This window comes from Sesamum indicum, linkage group LG8 (genome assembly GCF_000512975.1).
Source record: "Sesamum indicum cultivar Zhongzhi No. 13 linkage group LG8, S_indicum_v1.0, whole genome shotgun sequence".
NCBI classification, from domain to species: Eukaryota; Viridiplantae; Streptophyta; class Magnoliopsida; order Lamiales; family Pedaliaceae; genus Sesamum; species Sesamum indicum.
Genome location: NC_026152.1, coordinates 8,980,387 through 8,996,028, shown reverse-complemented (window position 1 = coordinate 8,996,028; position 15,642 = coordinate 8,980,387). Strand labels below are relative to the sequence as shown.

Below are 15,642 nucleotides of genomic sequence, written 5' to 3'. Positions count from 1 at the left end.
TCTTATTGCCGCGTCCTTGATTCTTTGCTTTCAGCGTCGTTATACTGTTTCGTAGACTTAATGACTACCGTAACTTGTTATTTTCTGCTAATGTGAAGTATATTTTCAGACCACTTAGTTACTTGCAAAACTGTGTTTTGTCCGAACTTCAGCAGCTAATGGTAGTTGAAGCTGTAAGAAGCTACTCAGCTCAACTACGCATGACTTTATCGATGAATTACCAGAAATAAAGAAATCACTGCAACTACTTAAATTTCACTAGTTAAAAATTCATAATAACAACTTATTTTGAATCATTTGAGATTATTTTGTCAAATCATTCCGAATACAATCTTTACATGCCAAGATTCAATAGAATGGGTTAGTTGCAAACACAGAGTTGGTCAGAATTCAGAAATGCCTGAAATTGAATATTCATAAGACGTGAGAATTTGTCTCATTTTAGGTGAATTTTGCTTCATTATTCTTAGCTCTGGATCGAATATTCATGTATGATTCAATTTATTAAGATATTGATTTTATCATGTAAATTATCGTTTAAAAAAAAAAAATGAAGCAGAATCAATTCAACATTACATCAAGTTCAGACAGAAATCCTAACCAGAGATTGGGTATGGGAAATCATTATCAAAAGTGTCCAAACAAGGAATATAATTGTGGTGGTCCACTCTCCACTGTGATATAGGCCTAGATAAGATTAAGATACATAGAGGACAGGACCACTGTGAGAATGTCTTTCCTTTTCCATTCTGGGCATTTTAGTTTTGAATTATATTTTATTCAGAAAATTAATTTAGATTAATTCTTTTTGTAATTATTTCTTCTAAAATATATCAAACTGTGCGTTGTCGCATGTTGATTGATTTCGTAATATTCGATATATATTTTTTTTTTTAAAAAAAAAGAGTTATTTACAATTTCCCACTACAGAAAATACAGATTCTTTATATTCCAAGAAACTAAAGAAATATGCAAAAGCTACAGTTTTGTAACATTACAGTAAATGGAATCACTTTCCGAACATTATATGGGAAAATAGATTTCAGAAATCAAAATCAAGACAAGGCATTCCATAGGGAGCCAATCATGATCAACAGCACCCACCTTTTGCACTCTGTTCATCTGTTTTAGGGTTCTCGTCAGCCTGTAAAACTACCGTTTTCCCATTAAGGTCAGGAGGGTTCTCAACCGTGAGTTCTTGAGATTGCATAACTTTCCTGCTTAAAATGTTGTAGATCTCTTTCACCACTGTCTGAAACGCAGCAGAAACGTTGGACGAATCTAGAGCTGAAGTTTCAATGAAAAACAGACCCTGTGCCTCTGCCAAGGCCTTGCCTTCTGCAGTTGTCACCTCCCGTGCATCTTTGAGATCAGACTTGTTGCCTACCAATATCGTTACTACATTCATGTCTGAATGAGCTGTTCAAGAATAAGCATTCTATGGTCAGGCCAGGTTGTCAAGATCAAGCAAAACATGAGCAGAATTTACGAGTGTGTAAAATGTATGTTTAATGTCGATGAAGCAATTTTATAGGAACAGAGAACCAATGAATAAGAAACGAAGCATTTAAAGCTGAATGCTTACTCTGAAGCTCATTCAGCCATCTGCCAGTGCCTTCAAAGGTCTGGCGCCGGCTTATGTCATAGACCAGAAGAGCGCCGACTGCACCTCTATAATATGCAGACGTAACGGCCCTAAACCGCTCCTGACCAGCTGTGTCCCAGATCTGAGCCTTAACTTCCTTACCACTGATTTCCATCTTCTGCGTTTGAAATTCTACTCCTATAGTAGATTTTGAATTAGGGTAAAACTCGTCTCTAGCAAATCTAGCAAGCAAGTTGGATTTACCAACAGCAGCATCACCAATCATAACAATCTTGAAAAGGTAATCTTCAGTTTGTTCCTCCTCTGTTTGGAAGGCCATCTTTCACTCTTTCAGTGTCACAAATACATCATCATATTTTGCTGATGTATATATACTCGTGAAAGCTAAACACCACTGGTAGATATGCGAGGATAAAGGCCTCGGAGGAGGCTTGCAAGGTAGGTAAGGTATATGAGAATAAAAATGAAGGCAGGAATTTAGGATAATGTTTGTGGATGTAAAAGATGAAAACGAGCCAATTTAGTGCTACTCCACCCTAAAGAGCAGCTTCCCTATTAGCAACTGGTGCAGTTAAAAATGTTTTCTATTCCAGCTAACGGCACCTGCAATGACAAGTGCTATATTACAGAAAGAAGAAATTGAAATCATTTGAGCTGTTTACTGTGCAAGCACACATGTTCCTTTCCAACCACTTTTTTCTAATGTATTATTATATACCTGTTACAGGGACAATCTCGAGTCATTCCTCATACTAATGCTCTTTTTCACTTCTGATTCCCCCTCCCTATGATCCTAAAAGCCTAAGTAAAAGGTTGCATTATGTAGTGATGCACCACAACTCAAGGCTTATAGTAAATTCCACATGCAAAGTACATTCAGAACAAAGAAAACGAACAGAAGGGGAAGTGGTGAAATTCTATACGCACTACGTCAAAGTTTTCCAGGTGCAACTGTACAACCTCAAAAAAGAAAATCCCAACAAAATAAATTTGCCTTCATACTGTAGGTGCAGTTTAAAAATTCTCAGCTGAAGTAAAATATAGACAATTATGGCAAGAGGAAACAAGAAATAAAATTTATTTCACAAAAAATTTTGGGTAAATTAAATTTTGCCATCCGAACTATGCCCGTTTTTACACTTTGCCATCAATTTTTTTTTTGTGTCAATTTACCATTTAACTTTGCAATTGTGTATTGCTGAGGTGCAGAAGAATGACAAGAAGCCATTATAACAGATTCTACACCAATATCCCATACACCAAATATTTCCAACCAAATTATCATGCAGCAAAATAAACCAAAATTATGTTATTTTTCTAAACTAGCTAATTTGCTGAGTGAACGGACATGCACGTTTCTCTTCTGTTCATGTTTCAATTGCATGACTCATTTCTAACAGAACAGATGCACCATTTTCCTTTTAGAATATCATGAAACCAAAGACACTTATGTGAAGAAAATGAAGCATGAATCCGACAAATGAACGATTATTACTATTGGCCTTCATTAAGAAACTGCGCTGATTTCAAACTCGATGTGATCTCTCCTACATGAAGCTGCGTACATAAACTTGCGACTTCAAACGTGTTTAATAACAGTTAAAAGTGTTCAACAATGGATCTCATACCTTAGCCAGAACAATATGATGAACTGTTGAATATCCAATATGTTCAAGTTGTCTAATGCTAGTCTTTATTCAATCTCACAAAGGAATCTCCCTAAACAAAGATTTAGCAATATAATGGGTCATTCGGATATAGTCTTTATATAGATATAGTGATCGATGCAAGCATTCAAACCTTTAGAATTGGGAAGAGAAATCCTTTTCTGTCCAATGTGTAATTTGAAGTGAAAACAAAAGTCATGTATTAAAACACTCGGCACGAATAATTTCTCCGTGAATCCCAGTTCATGAATCTAATGTAGAAGATCTTAGATGATTTCCCATCCAGAAAATTGTGGCTCATAACATTGTACCACATTATTGAACAGCCCTTGACTTTCCAGACAGCAGATTAGAAGCTTCATCTAGTACATCAGCATTGTCTCCACTTAAATGTCTGGAAACCTAAAGAAGAAGATGAGAATATGACTTTCAACTCTCTTTCTATAATCTCCAAAGAAATGACCTTCCCTTTTCAGAATATGCACAGAAGAAAGCAATCATCTTCAACTTTCGCATCCCAGAAAGGCTTTTTCAATAAAAAATTCAGCAATTCAGACACACAAGAACACCCCCCCCCCCCCCCTTTTGTTTTTTCCTTGGACTTTATCATCAAGATTCACACACACACACACACACACACATATATATATATATATAGAGAGAGAGAGAGAAGCAAAACAGGGAAACAAGAATGAGATTGAAAACAACATACCCACTTCAGGAATGCGATCCTTCCCCTTATCTTTTCGTCCCACAGAAGTGTGTGGTCAAATCAGAACCATTTGAAGAGCAGATCAAAGAAGATGGAAGATAGGCAAAAGAAACATATTATCCGATGAGAAAAGAGGGATCAAATCAACCTCAATGGTTCTGGTAAGAAGAGATTAGATGCAGATTTCACGATTTAATGAGACAGAGAGGAAACAGATTTCAGACAGTTTGGACAGAGTAGAAAGAAACAAAAGAAATGGGAGAATCAAGAAAAAACAACAGGGCTAAACAAACAATGCATTGCTGCTATTCCGGGGTACCACCTCTGCCACCCCAACTGATTTTATCAAACATTCGATTATCTTACTATATTATATATATCACATTATATACTATTGGAACCTCATAAGCATTTAACACCTATATTATTACTACATCTTTACATCACATCATCTTCCCCAACATTTAACTACTTCTCTCTTACATTACATCTATATAGAAGGGGGTGGGGTGAAGGTTTGCTCCCACTCTCAATAGCTAGCTTATTGAGATGTCCTACCATAAATTCTAATTCAAATTAAATTTAATGAATTTCAACTAATTATATAATAAATATAATTTATATATAATTAAAAAAATTATGTGATTAATAAGTTGTATTTTCGATAATTAACAACAGGTCATATGTAGTTTTGAATATTTTAGAATAAATAAAAAGATATAAACATATATTTTTACAACAAAATATGAAAAAGTTTGGTGGAGTTTTAATTTTTTTTCTTGATAGAGTTATTGCTCTATTAGTAATTTAGTACTTATAAGTAGGAACTAATTAATTCTCTTAATTAAGATTATGGTGTACGTTAAATAGGACTAATTAACCTAACTCGAAGAAAATAGGATCTAAAATCGTACGTTCATAAACTCCCTCAAGGAAAAAAAGTTTAATATCGTTAAGAGCGAAACCCACTAATTTATATTTTAGGAGAGAGAAAGTGGAGGGGTATTTATATAAGTAGGAATTGATATTGTTTAGGATAGATAAGGGTAAATTATTACTTTATCCCGTGATTGAGTTTCATTGATTATGGCTATTTCGGTAATTTGCAGTGCCATGTTGATTTGATAAGTTTGATCTTGGACCTTTGATTCTTGTTGGGATGATCTTTCCTTCCATCAATGCAATATGTTTATCTTCCATCAAGGTTCATTTAATTTCGTTAGTAATATGAAAAAAATTTGGAGGTTTATAAACATAATTCATTTGAAGTTGTGATTTTTTTTTTAAAATGATAATTACGTCAACATTTTGATAAATGAAACGTTCGTTCATATGATTAAAAATAATAAATAAATCATAATAATACACATAAAGTGAGACTTGAACTTGCTCATATGAACTCAATCTAAACCATTAGATTAACAGATCATTGTTTTGAGTTTGTAAGTTGTAGATCACTAAGACATAAATATTTCATAATACACTATAAAAAAGTTGAGAGTTTTTGCTCTACTATAAATAATATGGCTTAAAAATCATAATAAAGCAATATTATTGACCCTTAGTAAAACAAATAAAAAAAAAAACTTAATTTTTACCACGATTACTCAATATTCAATATATTTTTTAGGCATAACCAAAATATTTGTCATGACTAATGTTTTGGCCATACTTGTAGAAGTAACGACTAATGGCCATAGTAAAGTTGTAGTTAATTTGTATTTATCACCAACTATAACTGTGAGTTGGCGGGTCAAAGAGTCAAGATGGCCGAGTTGGTCTAAGGCGCCAGTTTCAGGTACTGGTCCGAAAGGGCATGGGTTCGAATCCCATTCTTGACAATTCAATTCCTTTTCCATTATTACCTTTTTCTTTAAATAAATATCAACTATGACTTGTTTAATTCTTTTATTTTGTTGTGGGATGAAATTTGGGCCTCACCCACTGCTTTACGGCCCAGAAAGAGAATTTTGGTTCTTGGACTTCCTTTTAAGATAAATTAGATCGTGCTCTCATAAAATTTGTCATAATTACAAATACTCATTTGAAAAATTATAAATACTTCAATAAAATTCCAACAACAAAGGAGCTAAAGTGGAAGACGAGGTGGAGAGAACACCAAAAAACCATCCATGACCATATGTTTAGATTTTCTCAAATGTAGAAAAAAAAAAAAAAAAAAACTTTTGAGATGTTTAATTTGAGAACATAGGTGATGCTTTCGTTCCACATGATAAGACATCAATTCTCAATATTGGCTACATAGCTTTACCCAAAGTAACCTAAAAGCTACCATCATTTTCCTCAATCAACTTCACAACCAATTAGAACAAAAAATTAAAAAGAAAAAATACAGATAGAGTCATGTAAATAAATTCATGCTTTTGAAAAATTACGCGCAAAATATCTTATATATTAAAGTGTCCACATGTTTAAAATCAAAATAAAGGGTCGTTCCATGATAAATAAAATAATTCCCCCACCCCCAAATGTTAGAATGAAACCCAAAAATATGCAAAACAAAGTATTTCTTGATAATCATAAAAATTAAAAATTTATTCATTGAATCTAAATATGGGATCATTTTAAACGATTATATCATACGTACGATGCAGATATATAAAAGTTTATGTAAACTCAATTTTTTCTAACTATATTACTTTAGAGGTAACTAAAAATTCACTCCATATATGCAATAAAAACATTTGGAAATATACATTAATTAGCCATCAAAAAACAAGAAAATCTTTAAATGGTTATTGTCTTCCATCCTTTGATTGGATGATAATAAGATATGGTAGAATATCTTCACCTTTTTACCTTTTCCATGCATCCCTCGTTGCTTCAATATTCTCCCCTTTTTATATATATATTTTTTTCTATAGTAACAAATTAAATTTTCAAGATCTTTTATAAGTAAACGATGTTGTCTAAAAATTCATGAAAAAGAAGGTGTAATAACATTTTAAATTCTTACCCCTTTAAAAAAAAAAAAAACCCCAATAATTATAATTGCTATACCTTCCAAAATTATACCCCATCTTTTTCGAGATTTAGTGTATTAATTGATTCTTATCCATTATTATTAAATATTTCCCTTATTTACTAAACTCATAATCTAAAGTCGTTCATTGCAAACAAATGACACTTTTTTGTAGGGATGCATGAAATCAAATATATCTTCTAATTCAATCTTTAATACAATTTCTTCTCCTTCTTCATCTTCTTTTTTTTTAAATATATTTTTATAAATTCATCAACTATCAATATCATACGTCAATTATTAATATTAAATATATAATTAAATAATTAATTAATAATTATTATTAAAATAAATTAAACCTAATGTAACGTTAATTATGTAACTAATTAAATCAAATTTAAATTCTAAAGTCAACAAAAATACTCGGGTAAGCCAAACTTAGTGTAAGTAGAAAAATCAGTCAAATCCCATGGTACGGTCAAACATGCTATTCTCTCTATATATATGATGATGATGATGATGATGATGATAAATTCTGATGTGCGCGGACGGACATTATCCAATCTCATTTTATTATTAGGAGATCACGTGCACACACACACAATTATCCCTCGAGGTCAAATCCCTCTCAATTTCACATGCAGAAGAAGACAAGACCCGAAGAAAACGTTTAACTCAGAGTCAGAGGTATTATTTGTAGATCTGCAATCCAACTCCTGTTTCTTTTCTCGTCAATGTTGTTGAATGTTTGCTGTCTGGTTCTTGATTTCTCGTTCAGTCTGAATCCTTTGACTGAAAATACGTGCCGTCAATTTATGTGGATAATTATTTGTAAAATTCACAGGAGGAAAATATTTGTAAAATTCTAAAAAGGGTAAAATTAGTATTTTCACTCTGTTTGTCAATTTTTTCTTCTGCGTAGGAATTGGCTGTCAATTTTTTTTTTTTCTGATACTCTGTTTTGTAGATAAAAATAAAATAAAGGTATTTTAGAGAATAAAATTATTTTTTAAAAATATGTTTGGCCATAAATAGAGGTGTAATGTGAAAAGTTTATGATAAAAGATAAAACGTATGATAATGTTTTCTTTTTCTTAAAAGAGAGAAATTAGGAAAAAAGTATTCAGAGGATCTTTTTGTTTTTTTCTTTGTATTATTATTATTATTATTATTGTATTATTTGGATAACTCGTAATTTGCTCCAAGATTCATCAGGATGACAAAAGGGCATCCAAGAATGATGTATAAACTTAAATTTGATTCCAAAGCCCATTTCAGACAATTCTGCCCCTAAAGTTTTCTAGTTATTCAAGAACATCATGATTTGTTTTACATTAGTTCCATGAGGTGATTATGCATCTGTAAATTAATAAAAGTCCGAGAAAGGTATGTGTCAATCATCTATACAACATTCGGTATGCAAAAATGAGATGTAGATGTATACATTTCACTGTCTGAAATGTATGTATTATTACAGTGTTCTAATGCAAGAGATATTTCAATTTTTGAACCAATTTCTTAAATCCTTTTACCACAGCATCTGATCTTGTTTTGATTACCATTGTCAGCAGTTTGTTTGAATTCTTTCAAGTGGAAATTATCAACTGAAAGTAGCATGGAGGGGGGTGTAGCTAAACCAGACAAGACAGAATTCACAGAATGCTGGCGCACAAGTTGCAGAACACCCTACATTATGCGGCTCGCGGTCTCAGCCGGCATTGGAGGCCTATTGTTTGGTTATGACACAGGTACAGATGCTAAAGCCGACTCATATAAACGTTAGATGTCCGAATGTTAATGTTCTATTGGGACCTCATAATTAAAACCTATGCTGCTTATCAGGTGTGATTTCCGGTGCCCTACTCTACATCCGGGATGACTTTAAATCTGTCGAGAAGCAGACATGGTTACAGGCAAGCAACCTTGGAACATAAACCTTAAGTTTTGTACTTTTCGTTAATGAGATTGATATTTACTTTCTTTCTTTGTATCGTGTAGGAAACAATCGTGAGCATGGCTGTAGCAGGAGCCATTGTGGGTGCTGCTTTTGGTGGTTGGATCAACGACAAGTATGGTCGAAAAGTATCCATTCTTCTTGCCGATATTGTGTTTTTCATCGGTGCGGTTGTGATGGCTGCTTCTGTAGCTCCTTGGATGATAATCCTTGGACGAATATCTGTCGGTCTTGGAGTTGGAATGGCGTCCATGACATCACCGCTTTACATCTCCGAAGTGTCTCCTGCCAGAATCAGAGGAGCATTGGTTAGCACCAACGGTTTGCTTATCACGGGAGGACAGTTTTTGGCCTATCTTATTAACTTAGCATTCACTAAGGTAGTTTTTGGTTCCTGGATTTTTTTTGTTTTATGTTTGTTTTCAATCATGTGTAACATGTTATAAATGTTTTGTCAAGACACCTGGAACCTGGCGCTGGATGCTTGGAGTAGCAGGAGTTCCAGCCGTTGTCCAGTTTTTGCTGATGTTATCACTTCCCGAGTCTCCCAGATGGCTGTATAGGCAGGTAACATTCTCTGAATTTGATCGGGACAACGTTAAAGTGGATGGTTAATCTGCCAATTTTGATCAGGACAAGGTAAAAGAAGCCAGGGAAATTCTAGAGAAAATTTACCCTGCCGATGAGGTAGAAGAAGAAATGAAGGCCCTGCAATCCTCCATTGAAGCCGAGAAGGCTGACGAAGGGTCTATCGGCAGTGGTTTACTGTCAAGGCTGAAGAACATTTGGGGAAATCGTGTTGTCCGTAGAGGCCTCTACGCAGGGATCACTGTTCAAGTTGCTCAGCAATTTGTCGGCATAAACACCGTCATGTACTACAGTCCCACGATCGTTCAACTCGCAGGATTTGCCTCAAACAAGACAGCTTTGGCACTCTCCCTCATCACTTCTGGTTTGAACGCCATTGGATCAGTCGTAAGCATGGGGTTTGTCGACAGATTTGGGAGGAGACGGCTGATGATCATATCCATGTTTGGGATCATCATCTGCCTTCTTGCATTATCTGGCCTGTTCTACGCAGCTTCCAATCACGCACCAAACATCAGCAGCTCTGAATCCCTCCACTTTGGCAGGAACTTAACATGCTCTAGTTTCTTGCAAGAATCTCAGCCATCAACCTGGAATTGCATGAACTGCCTGAAAGCATCATCCGACTGTGCGTTCTGTGCTAATGGAGACAACAAAGTAAGTTTTTTCACATGTAAAATTTTCACTTTAATCATCCGAATTCAACTTAACACATATTTGCATTGTCATTAGTATCAACCTGGAGCATGTCTGGCTTCAACGGATGCGATAAAAGGCATGTGCCAAGGAGAACATCGTATGTGGTACACAAAAGGTTGCCCGAGCAAGTTCGGGTTGTTTGCAGTTCTGCTCCTAGGATTGTACATCATATCTTACTCGCCTGGAATGGGAACTGCACCATGGATCGTTAACTCCGAGATATACCCATTGAGGTACAGAGGTGTGGGAGGAGGAATCGCAGCAGTTTTCAACTGGATTTCAAATCTGATTGTGAGTGAGACATTCTTGACTCTTACAGAATCTCTCGGTGCATCCGGCACGTTTGTCTTGTTCGCTGTGTTTTCCTTCATGGGACTGGTGGCTATATATTTCATAGTACCAGAAACAAAGGGACTGCAGTTTGAGGAGGTGGAGAAGATGCTGGAGAAGGGCTTCAAACCAAGAATGTGTTGCAATAGAAATGAGAAGGATGGTTCTAAGTAAGACAGTATTGATCTTCCTCATTTAGATATTCAATCAGGAGCACTGTTAGTAATTTCAAACCAAGAATTTGTCCGCAAGTCTCAGTTTTTCTTAGCAGTGGACGATGTAAAAATATAAGTTGACTGTCAGTTATATTTAATCTAGGAATTTGATTTGCTTAACGAATAGCAAGAATTTTAATTGCACTTGTCTTTTCTTGGTTTGCACCATCCATGTATTAGACATATGTAATCTATGTCGAATGAGGCAGACCCGTTTCACTGATGTCTTATGTTTTATGTTGTACTTGGTGAATTTTAAGGAGGTTGTCATATATTAATTCTTTGCATCTAAATATAACGAAGCCGTTTGTGGCACGCTCCTTCTTGCACATATAATAAATTTTTTTTCACTTTTTCAAATACATTCTAAAAAAATAAAATATAGAAACAAACAAATACAAGTAATAAATATTAAAGGTAGACTGGGTCGGGTATGAGCTTCGATCCACAGCCCATGAATTGAGTCTTGACCTATAGATACAATCATTTTTGTGAGAGTATCCTACCCGACAACGTTGCCCATTGCAAGTGACAACTTTACACACACCGACACTAGAGACAGAGAAAACATATCTGCGGGTGCTAGCCAGCTAATGCAATAATATATGTTAAGTAGACAAATGCAATCCGGACATTCATATTTACCAAACTACGCAATCTGTTCTGACTTGGCTTTGGGGAAATCAACTTTACAACGAAGACTCAGTCCCTACCACCCCAATTGCTTATGTCTAATTCTTACTTCAGTTGGTAGTTCAACCACAAGCATCTCATGATCAATGCCACATTTTGACTTCATCTAAACATTTTTATTCACTTATTTATGTATATATGTAGTAGTAATACGATTTTGTGATTGGAGTCTCTAAGGTTAATTTATTAAGGATGCATAGGAACTGCGGCGGGGGATACGTCTGCGGCTGAGGCTGACCAACTCAGGTGAAAACTATCATGGTTGACTAATACCAGCAAGTTTGCCAGCTAACAAGTATTCACATTGTAATAAAACGTGCGTGGAATAGTAATAGCAAGGAAGTTCTTTGTTCAAACTTAAAAAATTCATGTCTGAAACCTTGAATCTAACTATGAAAACAGCCACGCCTTCAATGTTACAATCTGGAGGAGTATATATTACAGACTCAAGAACACTCGAATCATACCAGACAACTACCAAAACCTTACAAAGAATATGGATCTGGACGATGACGACAAAACGAAAGAGAAGAAACTAGCTCCTCCTCAACAAAAACAAAGGGCAGCAGTCAGCAAAAGTGGGAAGATTAAGGTCTCCTGATAGAACAACTAAAAGGTCAGCTCCTAATATTTAACTTATTTATTAATTTTAATCTAGAATTGCTCAAATCACTCAACCACTCTGTACAAGTCAATCTAAAACAAATTTCTATGTACAGCCAACAGCAAACCATTACACAAGCGAAATAAAACAGACCAACCAATGTACTGTGCTGTCATGGACTTGAAGAAGAGGAAGAAGAAGAAGAAGCTTCCAATCTTGATTCTCTCAAGTACCCAAGAAGCTTCGCAGCCTGCCAAATGTAAACACATTCCATTGGATTAGAAGAACATAGTGTGAAGATCGTTGCAGCTGCAAAATCACGAAAACATGACTGCGTAGAGAAGTATAGTAGACCATCCCCACAGTGAGTGAAAGCAATATTGCAGGACTTACTATGCCTCTAAATCATGCAAGAGTAATATATCGTCAAGGAGCACTAGGACAGCAATATAGCAAAAATGATTTATATGTACCAAAACAGACTAGACGAGTTATTGCCTTTTGTGCCGACCATCAATCAAGATCACACGAAGTATAATGTTGGAAGACAATGTAAGGGCATTATTGGATTAATGAACTAGTGGTGCTCACTCGTACAAATGCAAAATATCATCATCATTATTCAAAAACCACCATGCAACTTGTGGGATAGATCGTGTCCCTCTTTAACATTCAATCAAAATCATTAAGATGCTTCAGCATTCCATTTTGCATACCCTACGGAGATATTGAACATTTACGGAGTTGGTGAGTGTTGAGTAAAATCGCAACTTTATTAAGCAGTATGACCAAAGAATAAGAACCACTTCTTCCAACACATACTGCTTTCAGCAAAACTAAATTCAAGAACCTTAATCAAACAAACCTAGTAAATATCTGATCTCATCTTTCTATCAAGAAGCCAAGGACACAAACTGCACCAACTTGCAGTTGAAATCATAGAAAAACCCGGAAACAAGAAAGAAAACAGAAACAAGTTAAGAGGATCAAACACATAATTATGTTCCAATACACACCTTATTCTTAGCTTTCGCCGTCCCAGTCTGCGACAGTGCAACCAACGGTGGAATACCTCCTTCCTTCACAAGCAATCCCCTGTTCCCAGCACTCTCCCCACACAACTGCAGAAGAGTCAATACTGCAAACTCCTTCCCTTTATCACTACCATCTTCCATCGCCTCCACCAACGCCGCTATCCCTCCTTCCTCCACGATAGCCTCGCGTCCCATATCAATCCCAGCCAAGCTACTCAAAACCACCATCGCCTTCTCCGCCAATCCAGTGCCCTGCTCTCCCACAAGCCCCACCAGCGGCCTCACCGCCCCGGCAGTCACCGCTCTCTCCTTGTTCAGCCTTACTGAGCACAGCTTGTAAAGTGTTGTCAAAGCATCCTTTTTTCCTCTAGTAGACCCGTTTATCAGCAATGCAACCAATGGAGGTATTGCGCCGCAAGCACCAATTGAAAGTTTATTCCCGTCGATCAAAGCTAAGCTCAGTAAAGCGCAGGCGGCGTTCTGCTTGGAAGTCTCGGTGCCTGTTTTCAAGACATAGATTAAGGATTTTATAGCTCCCGCGTTTCCCATCGAGCTTTTGTTGCTTTCATGGAGGGAGAGGTTAAGCAAAGCTGTGACCGCGTGTTCCTGCGTCATCGGGTCGGAGCAACGGAGGAGAGGAATCAAAGCCGGAACTGCTCCGGATTCTCCAATCAAGGCCCGATTATCAGCTCGGTTTTTCGCTAACAGTCGTAATTTAGCCGCTGCGGACCTTTTTACTGCAATTGATGACGACTGCAACCCGTCGACACAGAGCTTGACAGTAGGCTGAAGGTCCTCCGGCGAGATGCTCTCGATAATTTCCGTAGAAAAAGTTTCTCTCTCCAAAAATCCCGAACATGGTTCCGGCTCGACCTCTGGGCTAGTACGCGGACTCGGGCCCGAATCAGGGACAGTTGCAAGACGCTGGAGCTCTCCCGAGATGTCGCTGGAGCACGCCGAGAAATCGGTGAACGCACGTGAGATGTCCAACATATCATCGATATCCGACGACGAGGGGCTCTTGGAATTACCCGAAGATTTATTGGCAAGCTCCCCGAGCCGGAGGTCGATAACTGAGTCGGTGAGATTCTCCGACACCATCGGCGAATTCTCCGGAATTGGACCGGACTGGTCCGCTTGAAAGATATTAGAACGGATAGTGCGCATGGAGCGGCCGAATGACCGGCTGACTTTGGCGGAGGACGGCGGCGGAGTGTAGTAGTAGTAAGACCGCGTCCGGGGGCAACGAGCTGAGATGTTGGAGCTGCAGTGGGAGTGAGAACGGGAATCTTCTATAGACACCATGACGAAAACTAGAACAGAAGAGAGCAAAGTTTGATGAGTGCGAGGATTCGTGAGTATGTAAATCTTGTTCAAACAACTTCCACGGCGGAGGAGAATCAGACCGGTGGGTGAAGTGAAATAGCTCAACTCAAAGGCCCCAAGAACGGTAGCTTTATAGAGGGGCTGATGATTTTTATGCCAAATTGTAAATTTCAAATTTCATTTCATATTTTATTAAAAGAGACTAAACTATTACAAAACAAAAGAGCCTCTATTTATTAAAAAACCTTCAAACTAACTATTCTACATTTATTTTTTATTCATGTACATGTAATTTTTAAAAATTTCTTCTTCAAATTAACTTTGATTTATAATGCATGGACACGAATACAGTGATACAAAAAATTATAGAACATCATGGCTACATATAATATATATTTTCAATTTTTCATAAAGTTAAAATTTGTAATATGAATAATATCGAGATAAAATATAAAATAAACATGTCTGATATTTATAATTTTAATCAAATATGACTTAAAAAATATACATAATCAGTTTATCTTAAAAGTACCCAATGAAAAAAATTTTAATATTCAAATTGATCAAGTCATCGTGATTATCTCCCAAATTTTTTAATTTGATGAGTTATTTAATTCTTTTTATTTTTTATTAAGCTCAAACTTATTTAAAAAAAAAATAGTCCAAATTTTTTGAAATTATAAAAAGAATTCATAACTTGTCTGACACGCCCACAGGCTGTGTATTTTTTTTTTTTTAAATTTTTGCACACGCCATCGACTTGTCCAACATTACATCCGATAATTTTTCAAAAACAATTTTCATAATTTAGATTTAATTGAATTAAACTCGAATTATAATTTTTTGTAATTTAAATTAAATTCAAATTACAATTTTCCATAATTTTGACGTGGACTTTTGGGCGTTAGTTTTGTCATCAGTTAGTTTGGAGGGTTTTATTACAACGTATTGGCCTTTGTAATTTTTAATATGGGGTCAAATTTGAGATAATCCTAAATTGTGGATTAGGTTTGTAATATTTGCATGATTATTTGGAGAAACCTTTTTCTATTTTACTTTTAAATTTCGTTTTCAAATGGCGATGGATGAGTGGGTGGATTTGGTTGGTCTGAGAGGTGGGGCATATGGGCTTTTGGGATTTTTTTAAAATCACAGCTGTAGGGATTCAAATTTGGGCTCACACGGGCGCAGGATTCTGGTTGGTGCGTGTGTGAACTGTGTGGGGCACTTG

General features: G+C 36.1%; 3 protein-coding genes and 1 non-coding gene across 11 annotated transcripts; 2 read left to right on the top strand and 2 right to left on the bottom strand.

Moving 5' to 3' along the window:
* On the bottom strand, positions 926-4,433 carry LOC105168033 (ras-related protein RABA5a). 6 transcript variants are annotated; one of them, XM_011087943.2, is made up of 5 exons: positions 3,986-4,433; positions 3,407-3,675; positions 3,235-3,325; positions 1,586-2,209; positions 926-1,419 (listed from the first exon to the last, which is right to left on the bottom strand). In XM_011087943.2, the coding sequence occupies exons 4-5, from the start codon at positions 1,923-1,925 to the stop codon at positions 1,091-1,093; spliced, it is 669 nt and encodes a 222-aa protein (XP_011086245.1). In that variant the 5' UTR covers positions 1,926-2,209; positions 3,235-3,325; positions 3,407-3,675; positions 3,986-4,433; the 3' UTR covers positions 926-1,090. The 6 variants fall into 6 exon arrangements, with proteins under 6 accessions (XP_011086245.1, XP_020551373.1, XP_011086244.1 ...); XM_020695714.1 differs by lacking the exon at positions 3,235-3,325; XM_011087942.2 differs by lacking the exon at positions 3,235-3,325 and having other exon boundaries at positions 3,585-3,675.
* On the top strand, positions 5,746-5,826 carry TRNAL-CAG. Its single transcript has one exon. It is a non-coding gene; the product is annotated as a tRNA-Leu (tRNA).
* Positions 7,517-12,982, top strand: LOC105168032 (inositol transporter 4). Of its 3 annotated transcripts, XR_002287603.1 has the most exons (8): positions 7,517-7,655; positions 8,540-8,716; positions 8,811-8,881; positions 8,967-9,302; positions 9,382-9,489; positions 9,556-10,167; positions 10,243-12,063; positions 12,167-12,982. XR_002287603.1 is itself a non-coding variant. In XM_011087941.2 (7 exons), exons 2-7 carry the CDS (start codon positions 8,584-8,586, stop codon positions 10,711-10,713), a joined length of 1,731 nt encoding a protein of 576 aa, XP_011086243.1. In that variant the 5' UTR covers positions 7,517-7,655; positions 8,540-8,583; the 3' UTR covers positions 10,714-12,982. The 3 variants fall into 3 exon arrangements, 2 of the variants coding, with proteins under 2 accessions (XP_011086243.1, XP_020551640.1); XM_011087941.2 differs by having other exon boundaries at positions 10,243-12,982; XM_020695981.1 differs by having other exon boundaries at positions 8,537-8,716; positions 10,243-12,982.
* Positions 11,780-14,542, bottom strand: LOC105168031 (U-box domain-containing protein 4). The gene is made up of 2 exons (XM_011087940.2): positions 13,068-14,542; positions 11,780-12,301 (listed from the first exon to the last, which is right to left on the bottom strand). Exons 1-2 carry the CDS (start codon positions 14,388-14,390, stop codon positions 12,224-12,226), a joined length of 1,401 nt encoding a protein of 466 aa, XP_011086242.1. The 5' UTR covers positions 14,391-14,542; the 3' UTR covers positions 11,780-12,223.